The 13,964-nt window shown below is 38.0% G+C and overlaps 1 protein-coding gene across 2 annotated transcripts in view; it reads right to left on the bottom strand.

Moving 5' to 3' along the window:
- The window catches only part of AFG1L (AFG1 like ATPase), a 203,576-nt gene extending 191,043 nt beyond the window's left edge, over positions 1 to 12,533 (bottom strand). Inside the window, exons 1-2 of one of the 2 annotated variants that reach the window (XM_043592064.1) lie at positions 12,445 to 12,533; positions 12,173 to 12,316 (exon numbers count right to left, since the gene is read on the bottom strand). In XM_043592064.1, coding sequence (XP_043447999.1) covers positions 12,173 to 12,316; positions 12,445 to 12,526 — 226 coding nt within the window. In that variant the 5' untranslated portion in view covers positions 12,527 to 12,533. The remainder of the gene's footprint in view (positions 1 to 12,172; positions 12,317 to 12,444) is intronic. The other variant, XM_043592063.1, reaches the window with a different exon arrangement.
- Between the last annotated feature and the right edge of the window lie 1,431 nt (positions 12,534 to 13,964).

The raw sequence follows: 13,964 nt of genomic DNA, 5'->3' as shown, positions 1-13,964 counted from the left end.
GGGACGAGCAAAAGGAGTGAAGGGGATTGGGAGGTACAGGCTTCCAGTTACAGATCATGTAAGTCATGAAGATGAAAGAAACAGGGAATATAATCAATGGTATTGTAATAGCATTGTATGGTGACACATAGTAGCTACACTTTTGGTGAACATAGCATAACATATAGAGTTGTCTAATCACTATAGTGTATACCTGAAACTACCATAACATTGTATGTCAACTATACTGCAATTAAAAAAATAGAAGACCTTTAAGAAAATTGTGACATAATCATACAATATCTTGTTATATTCAGCAAATGAATTAACAGTTGCTATGTGTAAAAAAGATCAAAGAACCTCACAAACATAATTTTAAGTGAAATAAGCCAGAATTGTGATTCTATTTATATAAAATTCAAAAACAGGCAAAATAAATCAATAGTAATATATATATCAAGATGTTGATTACCATTACAAGTCAAGGGCTAGGGACTTAGAGGGTCTACAACAGTTGCCTAGGGCTCTATAAATGTTCTATTTCTTGATTTAGATTTCTATTTCAGATCTATTCTCTTTATGAAAATTCAATAGGCTTTACACTTATTATTTGTGTACTTTTCTGAATATTATATCTCAATAACTTAATTTTTAAGTATACTTAATGTTTTTTTCTGTATTTTCTACTATGCACATATACTATGTTTTGTAATTAAATATCATTTATTTTTTAAAAAGAAAAAAGTAATCAAATATGAATTGGAGAGATCAGTCTTAACAGCCCTAGGAATCTTAAGGTGAGACAGAATCTAACAGGACACAGGAAAGGTAACCTACAACAGTACTCTAGCCAGACATATCTGAAGGAATATATTGAGATACAGGGGCCATATTTATAGAGTGACATTCAGAAAGTAGATTGTAATCTCAAGAAGGGAAATTGTTCCAGGGATCTAGAAACCATTTCATAAGAGTTGACCAATAGGACAAGGGATGGCTGACATTGAGAAGAGACAGTAACAAGATCCAAGCACCCTAGGTCTAGCATATAGATGGCATCAAGAAATATTTGGGGAATAAATGAATGAATGGAAGAAATCTAAGTCTTTAATGTTTGAAAAGTTGTCAAATGGAATCAAGACAAAGAAGCACCCAATAATCTGATGAATGAATGAAAAAATGAGTAAATAAGGTAATGATATTATCAGTCTTGATATGCTTAAAGAACTGTCATATATGCAATCAGGACTAGAGTTGTATAGGTTGTGCCTGGGGAAAGATTCAAGATGAATGGAGAGAAGGTAAAGAAAATCTCAAATTTCAGTCTACTTAAAGAATTTTCTATGGGCACCTGGCTGCTCAGTCAGAAGAGCATGCGACTCTTGATCTCACGGTCGTGAGTTCAAGCCCCATGTCAGGTGTAGAGATTACTTAAAATAAATAAATAAAATTAAAAAAAAAGAGTTTTCTAACACGTAGGGTTCTCCAAAAATGAAAGAAACAGTTAAGGCAGAAACTACACGCCTATCTAATATCCTTTGACTACATGACCCAGAGGACTTCTTCAGTTCTAATATTCTATGATTCTATAAAATATTATCTTTATATCTTCTTCACAGAAAATAATTTGCAAGTAGTTGAGTTACTTTTGAAAACAGTATCAATTTCTTACTAAATGAAGAGATTTTACCTTCATACTATAAATCAAACTTCAACAGGTTTCTTTGAAACATCATGACAAAGAACCTTTAGGTATTCAGAGAGTATCCAGAGAAAAGGTAGTTAAGTCCAGGAGAACAAAAACTATCCCTGGCTACCTACAGAGGCCCCTTCCACAACCGTTAAAAAAAAAAAAAAAAAAAAAAAAAAAAGCTTCATTTTCTAGAATTCAAAGCACTGAAATCAGACTGGGTTCTTTGCCGTTGTTATTATAACAGAGTCCTCCTCTCAAATTAAAATGATTCCAGTAATTCTGTAGAGAGTTGAATTCATTCCATTTCTGTTCACTGACTGGAATCTACCACCTCTGGTATTTTAATAATATTTCAATTACTCCCAGCATAGCTCCACATTTATGTAACAGTTCTTATAGTTTTCAAATTATTTTCTCACATAGTAACTTATTTGAGCCTCATAAATGACCTGTAAGGAAGGTAGAATTAGGATAATTAATCCCATTCTACAGATAAGAAAATGGAAACACCAATTAAATGACTGTCTTCATACAACAAATGAAACCAAAATCACCATCTAGTTTTGCAGGTCACATTTTATTATTCATCTGGTATCCTGCATGTTCATCAGTCCTAAGATAGAACTGATCAAAATTCTTCAAAGTAACAGTTATGGAATAAAAGGAGCTTCACTTCTTCACAAAGAGGAAGAAGCTTGTTGCCAAAAAAGAACACACGCTTAGTTAAATGAAATCAAAACTATATAAGAAATTTAGATTTCCAGTTTAAAATGTTTACCCAACTGCTGTGAGAAAAATGCACAATCAGGAAAAGCACGTTTAATATTTCTAAAGGGCTGGATTAAAATTTCAGCTGTAAACTTCATTACTGTAATTAGATTTTTAATGCATATTTATTAAACATCTATTCAAATACTGTGTTCACAATTATTCATGAGTTATTTGTACATTTGTGTTGATTTTAAAAAACTGTAAACAGTGGCCACTGACCAGAAATTTTCCCCTACAATGACAGAAGTCCATACTAAGGTCATAGGCAGCCCATTTATTCTTTTATTATGTTCTAAATCCTACCTGAAAGATAAATATTCGGCTGTTTCGTTGAAAACTGCAATGGTCATCAATGACCCAAAAAGTCAAGACTTACCAGCGGCATTAAAGACCTATGTTTGATTCAGTGATGAATAAACAAAGTGCAGAATAGAAGAAAATCAAATCTTAATTAAACTCTTTCTTTAGAAAAACAACATAAGCCATCATCAAGGAATGCATCACAAGATGATTTACTTTATTTATAAAAGGCTGATTTAGGGGCTTTAAAAGGGTGCTTTTGATTTAAATAGAAAAATTATGAAAATTAAAACTAAATGCTTGCTGGTTATCATTCTTTTGCTTTAGAAGCTAGTTAATCTTAATGTGCCAGTGTATAACTTTACAAAAGGAAAAAAATAGTACTTTAAATTTCATGATAACAAATCAGTAAAATACCGCCTAAAAATCTGAATAAAGCTATTCTGAAGTAATTATAGGCATGGCCTAGCATACTGAGTAACTCCTTAATATTCACCCTGTTCACACACTATTTAATAATGAGATCTAAGGGATCTATTTTCTTTCAAATGATAAAGAAAAATAACATCTATTATGTTATGTTCATTTACTTTAAATTTTATACACTCACACATACATATAAGAATTTTTTAATGCAATCTACACAGTTTACAGTTAAGATATGGTTGCATTATGGAGTTATGAAGGAACTACTCTAAAAGAAATACACATTCAGGCTTTAAAAGTTGTTGAAAACTGCCATCCAGGAAAGAATATGAATAGATACATGGCCCTCTATGGATAGCCTGGGTGGTTATCCACTATGGATAAACTGGATGGCTCAGTCAGTTAAGCATCGGACTTTGGCTCAGGTCACAATCTCCCAGTTCACGAGTTCGAGCCCTGCGTTGGGTTCTGTGCTGACAGCTCAGAGCCTGGAGCCTGCTTCAGATTCCTTGTCTCCCTCTCTGTCTGCCTCTCCCCGTCTCCTTCTCATTCTCTCTCTCAAAATAAACAAACATTTTTTTAAAAAAGAAGAATATGGATAGATAGATGCTAACAGCACAGAGCTTACTTGGGATATTCTCTCTCTCTCTCTCTCTCTCTCTCTCTCTCTCTGCCTCTCCCCAGCTTGTGCTCCATCTGTCTCTCTCAAAATAAATATTTTTTAAAAAAGTATATGAACAGATAATATGTTGAAAAGTAACTCCTAGAAAGGGCTCAATGAAGAAAAGAAATAAGGCAGCATGAGCAGGACAGGAAAGAAAACCTATGAAAAAGATTCTGGAGATTAAAGAATCTGGTACCACCAGCAGAATAGATGCAGAAAGGGGACCTCAATCAAGAACCTTAGGTAAGGAAGACATAACAAAGTAGGAAGAACAGATATATCCAAAAGGTTTATAAGAGAGACATTCGGACAAGTATTAGATACAGGTCAGTGAAAAATATGAGTGACCTAGGAAAACAAGTGTTAGATATATTCAAGCAGAGGCTAGATCACTTGCCAGCAAATATATGGAATATATCACTATACTGCACCCAAGGCTGAACTACCAAGTTTCAGAGTCTTAACACCTATTATTTCTGTGGTACTTTTTGTAAAAAGACAAATCAAGAAAATAGTTATACCCCATTTAAATATTATTTTCTTAAACAAAGAGGATGAAGCTCCTGAGGTGTAAAGCAGTGCTAATCTACAGTAGCTCAATAACCCATATCTGGACCTCTTACATTCCTTTCTACCAGTTCTATTCTTAGACATGCCCTGTTTCATCTGCCCCTCCTACCACCCCAGAACTACATCTAGGGCACCAGCTATGCCTATGTAATAGGCTCTGCTATCCTTTTTAAAAACTATTTGGAAGAAACCATTATCATAAAGTTATCAGTCTCAAGAGTAGGCATGAACATTCTTCTAATATAATAATAGATATTAATGAAAATCCAAGAAACAAAGTTTCACGTAAAGGTATTCATCTAATTGGGTAGTAAAGTCGAATGCCCATTTTCTTTTTTTTTTTTTTTTTTTTTAATTTTTTTTTTTCAACGTTTATTTTTATTTATTTTTGGGACAGAGAGAGACAGAGCATGAATGGGGGAGGGGCAGAGAGAGAGGGAGACACAGAATCAGAAACAGGCTCCAGGCTCTGAGCCATCAGCCCAGAGCCCGACGCGGGGCTCGAACTCACGGACCACGAGATTGTGACCTGGAATGCCCATTTTCTTAATCACTAATATATACTACCAATTAATTATACCAATTCATATGGCTGAGGTGCATTTGTTCTCATATTAATGCCTAATGGAAATCTCATGTATACATACACGCAGTAAAGAAAAGATTGTGGAGCCAAAGGTAAATGTGAGTCATCATTTAATAAAGACACCTAAAAATACAACACTGAGATACAAAAAGACTCTATAATAAAAAGAAATCACAAGACGTGACTCTCATATTACCTTGCCTTTATGAAACAAACTTATTTCCAAGGCTAGCTTAAATAAAATATAATTTTCAGATATGCCAATTTTCAGTTTTAGAAAACCTAGTAAAATTCTCCTCTTTGGCTTCTCTTCTCATTTTCCTAGGACCTCTCTTAATGTTCTCTGACAAGGTCAGGTTCTTCTCATAAAGTGTCAGCTTTCCTTCAAGGAAAATTTTCTCCTTTGCACTCTACAAATACTCTCAGGCTAGTTCTTACATTCTCGTGGCTCTCGACATATCGTATTTCCTTTCTCAGTCTCAGACCTTCATATTTCCCAGAACTAATTAAACTTATTTACCCAGGATGTCATAACCACCTCAAATTTAACAAGTCCGAGATGGAATCTCTCCCTAAAATGCCTCTGGCCCTATTTTTTGTTTGGTTTGATTACCCTGATTAGATGGACGGTGATGCCATCAAATTACCCAAACTAGGATATCTGAATTGATCCTAACCCTTCTCTTTCCTTGTCTCCCCCAAAGCCTGGCAATTCTACCAAGCAAGTGCCTCTGAATTCCCCCCTTCCCCCACCTTGCTGCCCGGCTCTCCACCTCACCACAGCAGTAATTCAGGCCCTGAACAGCTCTCTCCCGAACCACAACTTCCTCCTAAATAACCACTGCACTTCCAATGTTCCCCACTCAGGCATTCCTGATGTTTTTCAGGCAGGAATAAGAATAATCATGCTAAAACTGATCTGATCACCTTTCTTCTTATAAAACCTCCATCAGCATCCCACTGAGCCTAGACATCTTCACACACTATACAGGACTTTTAACCAGAGCCAGGCCACCTTCCCAGCTTCATCTCTAGCTGCTCTCCCTGAGGGCCCATAAACCAGTAAGGGCCATGTACAGCTCACTTCTACACTTGTGCTACAACCCCCTTCTCTCTCTTAGCAGAGCTGCCTTCCCCTCTGTAGTCCTACAACACTTAAGATGAACCGAAATGATGGGTTATTAATGTCCAATGTTAAGGAGCTGGAAGATAAGGGTTAAGTTTGTGCTTCTAGAGTAAAAAGTACCTGGGTTCAAATCCCAGTTGGGTGGCCATACCTGTTTATTCATCTATGAAACAGAGTTAACAAGTATTTTACAGGGCTTTTGTGAAGATTAAATTATGAGAAAAAGAAACTGCCAGTGATGGCCTGGAACATAGAAAGGGCTTGATAAATATTAGCTATTATAATTTCATCTCCCTTCCAAGACCGTGAGCTATTCAAGGGCTGGGACCCCATTTCATTCACTTCCCCTCACCCAACACACATACTCTAAATACAAGGCTCCAACTGAATTTGAGGCATTTTTCACCCACACTATGGCCACTCTAATCTCGAATAAAATGTTTCCCCTTAACTATCTGGATGTTAAACATTACATTAAATGAAGATACACTTAGACCTAAAAGAAAACAGGCAGTGAAATTAAAATGGAGCATATTACTTAAATTACAATAAGATAACCAAATTTCAATTTAAATTTTTAATAAACTAATGGAAATACACAGATCCCAAAATGGAATTCATAATATTGTATTTCCTAAGGAATTTTAAGTGAAGCAATCAAATAGGCAATTTGGATGAAGAGTATTTTAGGACCCCCCCAAGTCTTCATAGGTCAGTTTCCAAAACATCTTGGAGCCAGGGCTGACACGAAAGCTTAGATGAGACATAAAAACAAAGAACATGCTCTTCCTTTCCCCTCATTCCTTTCCTTTATGTATTTCCTTCCGTTGTTTAACATTAAGCCAATGCTTCCCTCACGTTATACTGCAGTAAAGAGTAGACTTGAAAAGATGAAAAAATGGAGATAAATATAAATGTAAACAGTAAATAACACCCACTCCCAAGATTGAGGGATACAAGACCAATTTTAAAATTGTACTCTAAATACGGAAAAACATTTCAACTTAAAATTTTCTTTTTATTTAAAGAGAGGAAGGGAGTGTATGTAGTTACAACTAAATTTACCTCTCCCTTACCTGTATTTTCATTAAATCTCCACACCCAAAACTGGCTAAATTCTGAGTATAAGAGGCAGTATTATAACTGAACCCAAGTTCGTCTGCCCTGATGCCCAGCAAAGACCATCACTGAGATCCCAAGTATGTAGCAAGGAAAGGGTTTATTCCAGATGCAGCTAAACAAGAGGACAGGAAGGCAAGTCTCAAATCCACCTCGCCAAAGGAGAGTCAGGGAGATTTAAAGGAAAAGGAAGAGGTCTGGGCTTGTTAGTTTGCAACTGCAATTAGTCCCATTAACCCTTTGGTTACTGGTTTCAATCCCCACTGTCTTTTGACCATTCCTCATTCTTAAGAGAATTGGGCCAATGACCTCTATTAGTTACTTCCTGCTGAGATGGGGGTGAAGATCAGGGTTAGAGGAATAGAACCTTTCTGCAGTCATCTAGAAATATTCCTTGGTTCCAGGTTGAAACCCAACATCCTGCATTACCAAGATTTTTGTACTTTGGTTATTAGTTCTTGTACAATATTTTATCTAGGTCTCAGGGGAGATTTGTTGTAACCAACTAGCTTGTTGTACTTATTGATTTCTTCAGACCAGCTCTCCTAAAAAGTAGTTTCAGGTCCATCAAAGGTTTGCCAGTCCAAGCAGGACTCTTTTTGATGTTCTTCTTGCTGACAAGATATAGGGAACCTGTAGATTTCTATTATTCAAGTGTGATGGATCCAAGGCTTAATTCCCTTTGGTTTCCCTGAAAAATGGGTAGTCAACAGCATCTCATTAAGGTCCTGTCTATGGTGGCTGGAGCTGGTCCTCCAGGTGCTTGTTCTTCCAGGTCATTAATAACACCAAGTCTCCAGGATTCAGGTGGTATAAAGGCACATCAACCTCCTGGACGCGAATTTACATAGCGAATGTAGCTGATAGTATTCCCTAACGTGAGCCCCATCAAGAATTCCTAAGTCACGAAATGAGTATAGAAAGAGTCTTCCATATAACACCTCATAGGGGCTTAAACCAAGCTTACTTCTAGGGGCCACTCTACTCAAAGCAGAGAAGCTGGCAAGGCTTCTTCCCAAGTTAAGTTGGTTTCTTGGCATATTTTTGCCAAAGTTCATTTTTCCTATTTTCCAATCTGTTGGCTTCTCCAGGAGGCATAGAATTTCCATTGAATGCCCAAGGCATTCAACACTGCTTGTGTGATTTTTGCCCCAAATGCGACTCCATTGTTGCTCTGAATTGTTAGTGAGAATCCAAAACTAGGAATAATTTTGCTTAAAAGTATTTTTGAAAAATTCTGATGAGGCCTTCTCTGAAAGGCATGGAAGTTTCAACCCAACTTACAGGGCTGTCTACAAATACTAACAAATATCAAAAACTACCTGCTATTGGGCACATAGGTGGTTCAGTCAGTTAAGCATCTGACTCTTGATATCTGTTCAGGTCATGATTTCAGGGTCATGGGATTGAGCCCCAATTGGACTCTGTGCTGAGCATGGAGCCTGCTTGGGATTCTCACCCTCCCTTTCTCTCTGCCCCTCCCCAGTGCAGGCATGCTTGCATGCGTGCTCTCTCTCTCTCTCCCTCTCTCACTCAAATTAAATAACCATTTAAAAGTAATAATAATAGGGTGCCTGGGTGGCTCAGTCAGTTAAGTATCTGACTCTTGATCTAGGTTCATGAGTTTGAGACCCACATTGGGCTCTGTGCTGACAGCAGGGATTCTCTGTATCCCTCTCTGCCCCTCCCCTACTTGCATGCAAGTGCTCTCCCTTGCTCTCAAAAATAAACTTAAAAAAATTTTTTTTTAATTCCTCTTTAAAAAAAAATAACCAGTCTCACTTTCCTCAGATATAGAGTTGTCTCCCTTATCATTTCCAGTAGTCTTAATTACATTTATTTAAATTATTTATATTTATTAGAATACTCATAAAACTTCTTGAGGCATTAGACAAAGTTCTAATGTTTTTTTTTTCTTTTCTCAATGGAGAGAACATTAATTTATTTGACTTTAAGTAAAGACAGGCAGAATAAAAGTTTTACATTTAATGCTGATAACTCTAAAGACATGTCATTTTTATTAAACCAATAACCATGAATTAGCCTTAATACCAAATATTTTCCAAGATCATGTGAATTTAAAAAACGTCTGGGTTAGTTTCTATCTTTCTTTTAGAATGCCCAATTCTTATAAGTGCTAGCCTTTAAACCAATTAAATAGAGCTCTTTTACAAATTAATTTCAGCAATAACATCTGGAGATAGAGAAAATATCTCAAATTTACAATATACATGGACACACACACGATGCAAACAAAATCTTAAAGGCCCAATTTCAAATATCCCCCTTTTACAACACAAATCTAATTGTAAGATGGTATTACAATTAATGGATGTGGCCAACGGTGTTGCAAAAAAAGACTGCCCAATTTTGCAGAATACAGTCCAAAAGGTTGCATGTGGGGATCAAATTGTCACTTTCCATTTTCCAGTTAGAACGTGGCTAGTTTTATTCAAAAATACCAAAATCTACAGCAACAAAAAAACACATGAAGCCCAGAGTACTTCTGTGAACATCAGTTCCTCCCCAAAAGTTGGGGTTTCACAGACTGAACCAAATGGCTCCCTAGTTTCTGGCTCCTCCCTAAAGATCAGAGCTTCACTGACTGAACCAAATGGCTTCCTAGTCAGCCTTTTCTTGAACAAGAAAGGAGGCTAAGAGAACCAAAACCCACTATTTGATGGCAGCCAAATGGGAGTAAGAAATCTGAGAGCCGAACCAAAGGGAGAAAGAAATAAACTCACATGCTGTCCATCACACACGAAGTAGTCACCAAGAGACATCTGTCCAAACTGAACCCAAAAAAACATTTCCTTGCCACAAGAGTGAAAATTAGGCACCAAAGGTCAGAGGTACCCAGGTAGGTGGGACCCTAGGGACAGTTCCTAGAGCAAAGAACCTGTCACCTAGGCAGCTGCTTCAACCTGTCACGAGGCCCCCATCACCAGCTGGCGGCCAACAAACCACGCAGGGCCAGGCAAAAAAGTCTTGGCTAGCTTGCCAAATGTGTAACTGAACCCAGGTTTGGTTGCCCAACTTGCAGCAAAGACAATCACCAAGACATCAAGTATGCAGCCAGAAAAGGGTTTGCTTGAGAGGTAGCCAAACAAGGAGATGAAGGAGCAAGCCTCAAATCCACCTCTCCAAAGGAGGAGGGAAATATGAAGGCAAATGGAAAAGGCCTGGAGGAAAAGTTGCAGCTGTGCTTATTAGCTTGCTGCTGTAATTAGTCCCATTAACCCTTTGGTTACCAGTAAGTTTTGAAATTCCAAATGATAATTCTGAAAACAACAAAATCTTGATTTAATTTAAAAAAATATATATGAATACAGGTGCATAGCAAAGCTTTTGTTGTAAGATATAAATCCAAATACAGCCTTTACTTGACTTAACTAGCCATATAACTTCTGCAACCCTGGATTCATCATCTCCAAAATGGATCATGAGAATAATGAGAATTAAATGAGATAATATATGTAGAAAGCACTTGGCATACTGCATGTTATTGTGATGATGTTCCTTACATCTTAGTTTTCATAAATTATGATACATCCATAGAATTCTATTTCAACCATTTAAAATCAGGCAGTTCTAAATTGATTGATATGTAATGATCTCCAAGATATATTAAATGAAAAAAAAAAAGAAAGGTATCGAGGGGTGTGTATATGTTACCACTTCTATTTTGTTTTTTAAATACAGATGTTTATATGTATATATGTTTGTTCATACACAGAATGTCTCTAGAAGAATACAAAAGAAACTAGTATTAGAGGTTGCCTCTGGGGAGGAAAATTAAGTGGCTAAGCGATAGGGGTGGAATAGTCTTAACATTTTACCATATTCTTTCTTGTATCATTTGTTTTTATTACCTATTCCAAAATTAAAAATAATAAAGTTTATATTATGACCCAACCTTTATGCTACCAAAATATTTCATTATGTAGTAAATAGATTATGTGAAACTGCAAAAAACAAACAAACAAAAAAAACCCTAAGGTGACTTAATCAGAGTTCTAGTATTAATTTCAACTCTACTGATGATAATAATGAAAGACTGATAAGGTTGTAACCAAACGAGCCAATGAGAGTTAATTGATTAAGACACAGAAGAAGCGGTGCTTGGAGATGAGAAAAAAATGGTATGTGGATGGAAGAGACAATAAGAATATCATTCATTCATTCATTCATTCAGAAAATATATCTTGCCCATCAGGTACTAAACACTGTGCTGAAGAAACAAGACACTTAGTCCTTGTTTTTAAGTAGCCCACAGTTTCATGAGAGTATATGAATATAAGCAGCAAAATCAGTATTCCTGGGACTCGGTTACTCACAGTATATGTTCAATCACTCCTGAACACTTAACAATTTGAATGAATGAATGAATGAGCAAGGCTGGTAACAAAATATACCCCACTAAGGCCTCTAGTGGCTTGAAAAGAACAAGAATTGATCGCTCCATCTGCGAAAGCTTGCACATTTGTGTTCCCAGAATCCTGAGAGCCAGCAGGGCCCTCAGAAGTCCGAGGTTTGGCTTTTAGATCCAGGCCAGGGTCACCAGCCAGGAGAGTAGGTGAGGCGCAGGTGTAAGGGTCCTCAGCCCCCAATCCCACATTTGTATCCATTCAAGCCAGGCACTCCCACGCCTGGGCTCACCAGGTAGGTGTTAACTCTCTGAAAGCCTGAAGGGAACAAACTCTGAGTTGACCTCTGACCTCAAAAATGTAAGTTGCTCTGGGTCAGTTTCCTCAGTGCTCAGGGCTCCTTCATGGGCAGCCAGCCAAAGACAAGAGAGACTGAAACTCCTCTCCAGGGACCCGTAGCTCCGAAAACCGTGAAACCAGGAGGCAACTGGGAGAGGTAAGAGGGTGACTGACCCGAGGCTTCCCCGGTCATATGCAGTCGGCTCGGGCTACTCATGGTACAGTCACTGACCTTTCCAAAAGGTGTTTCCAGGGGCGGTGGCCGGAGGGGCGAGAGCAGCAGCCCAGGCCCCGCACCCAACACATCTCCCTCTCAGCCGGCTCTGCACTAAGCGCAGTGTAACCAAGGGCGACCAGGAGGCCGCCATCTTGAGCTCTGTACAAAGGGAGGAAGAGGAAAACTTTATTGAAACCCAAAAGAGAAACGGTGGCACAGACAAACCAAGCCGTGCTCACAGAAGGCTACGCAGGAAAGAACGAAAGGAAGCAGAGGAAGAATGCGACCTCCGGTAGCAAGAGGACCGGCTAGACTCGGGTGCCCTTCCGTCCTTCCGGGCGCTGCCAGACAGACTACGACTCCCAGCATGCAATGCGGCAGCGCCGGGGGCGGAGCAGAGCGAGGGGAGGGACAGGCTTGGGGAGAAGGGCGATCCTACGCCCAGAGCCAGCCCACGTCCGTGGCACTGGATCCTAAAACGTTTTCAGGGAATTGGAACGTGGAACGCGGTAGTGACGTACGGTCACGTCACCACCCCTGAGCATTTTTTCGGTTTGCGTACCTGACCGAGATTTCGAAACCTAAATAAGATGTAGGTGACCCAGTGGGCACTCATGTTTTAATGAAATATTGATGTTTACCTGGTCACACCTCCCTAAATGGTAGCCCTAATTCCTTTGCCTCCAGCGTCCGACTCATCTTTGCCAGAGTACCTGAAATGAGCACCTTCCACTTTTTCTTCCTATATTTGAATAGCATAAATCATTTTCAATATGGCATACACTCAAATGTTTTTAAAGAGTGTATAACTGGCATAGGAAAGCCAATGGCCCAAGATGGACAACGAGTGGATGGAGTGGCCATGGGATAGTGTGTCCAAAGAGGAATTTCTCTTAAGTGATTGCCCTAATTTGATTAAACAAAAAATGTTTGAGTTATTATAAGTGTATTGAGAGTACAAATTCCTGTCCAGAAGAGGCTGGCAATCCATCAGCAGGGATGAAAAAAAGCAACAAAAGATTCTACCAGATGTTATGGAATCAATGAAAGGAGAACACTTAAGGAGAGCACTTTGGCTGGGAAATCAGGAGGGCATTCTGGAAGCTTTACTTTTATCAAGAGATGAAGACCTTCCAAGAACAGGAAATAGAGTGAACCAAGGCAGGCAGGCAAGAAAGTATGAATTACAGGAAGGATAAAGCCACATTTCGATTGAGTGAAAATTAAAAAGACTACACTAGAAAGAGTTCCAGGAAGTCAAACAATTCATCCACAATAGAAGATTCCTAAGAAACAGGAAAAAGAGCACAGCATAGAATAATAATTTGGAAACTCTCTACTGTCAAATTGTTTATGGAAAAGTTATTTTGATTGTATCTTTCAAAATAAATTTTCACTTACTATTTGATATCTATCTTAAGTTGTATTGTCTGACATGACAAACTATTCCTCCATGCTATAGTGAATATTTCTTTTTTGCATTTAATACTATTAATTTGGAGTGTGACACTTTGTGAAATATCTTTTGAAAAAAATCTATTCTTCCTTGATTTACATATTTATCACATTCAAGATTTTCAGAGAGTGTCTGTGTGTCATTTTGTTTGCTCTGGAAAAATAATTGCTTGCCTTAGTCAATGAAATTACTTTAAATTTTTTTAATAATTTTTTTTAACATTTATTTTTGAGAGAGAGAGAGAGAAAGCACAAGCAGGGGAGGGGCAGAGAGGGAGGGAAACACAGAATCTGAAGAAGGCACCAGGCTCTGAGCTGTTAGCACAGACGCTGTGTTCGAACCCATGAACCA

This window comes from Prionailurus bengalensis, chromosome B2 (assembly GCF_016509475.1).
Source record: "Prionailurus bengalensis isolate Pbe53 chromosome B2, Fcat_Pben_1.1_paternal_pri, whole genome shotgun sequence".
NCBI classification, from domain to species: Eukaryota; Metazoa; Chordata; class Mammalia; order Carnivora; family Felidae; genus Prionailurus; species Prionailurus bengalensis.
This window is presented reverse-complemented; position numbering and strand designations above follow the sequence as displayed.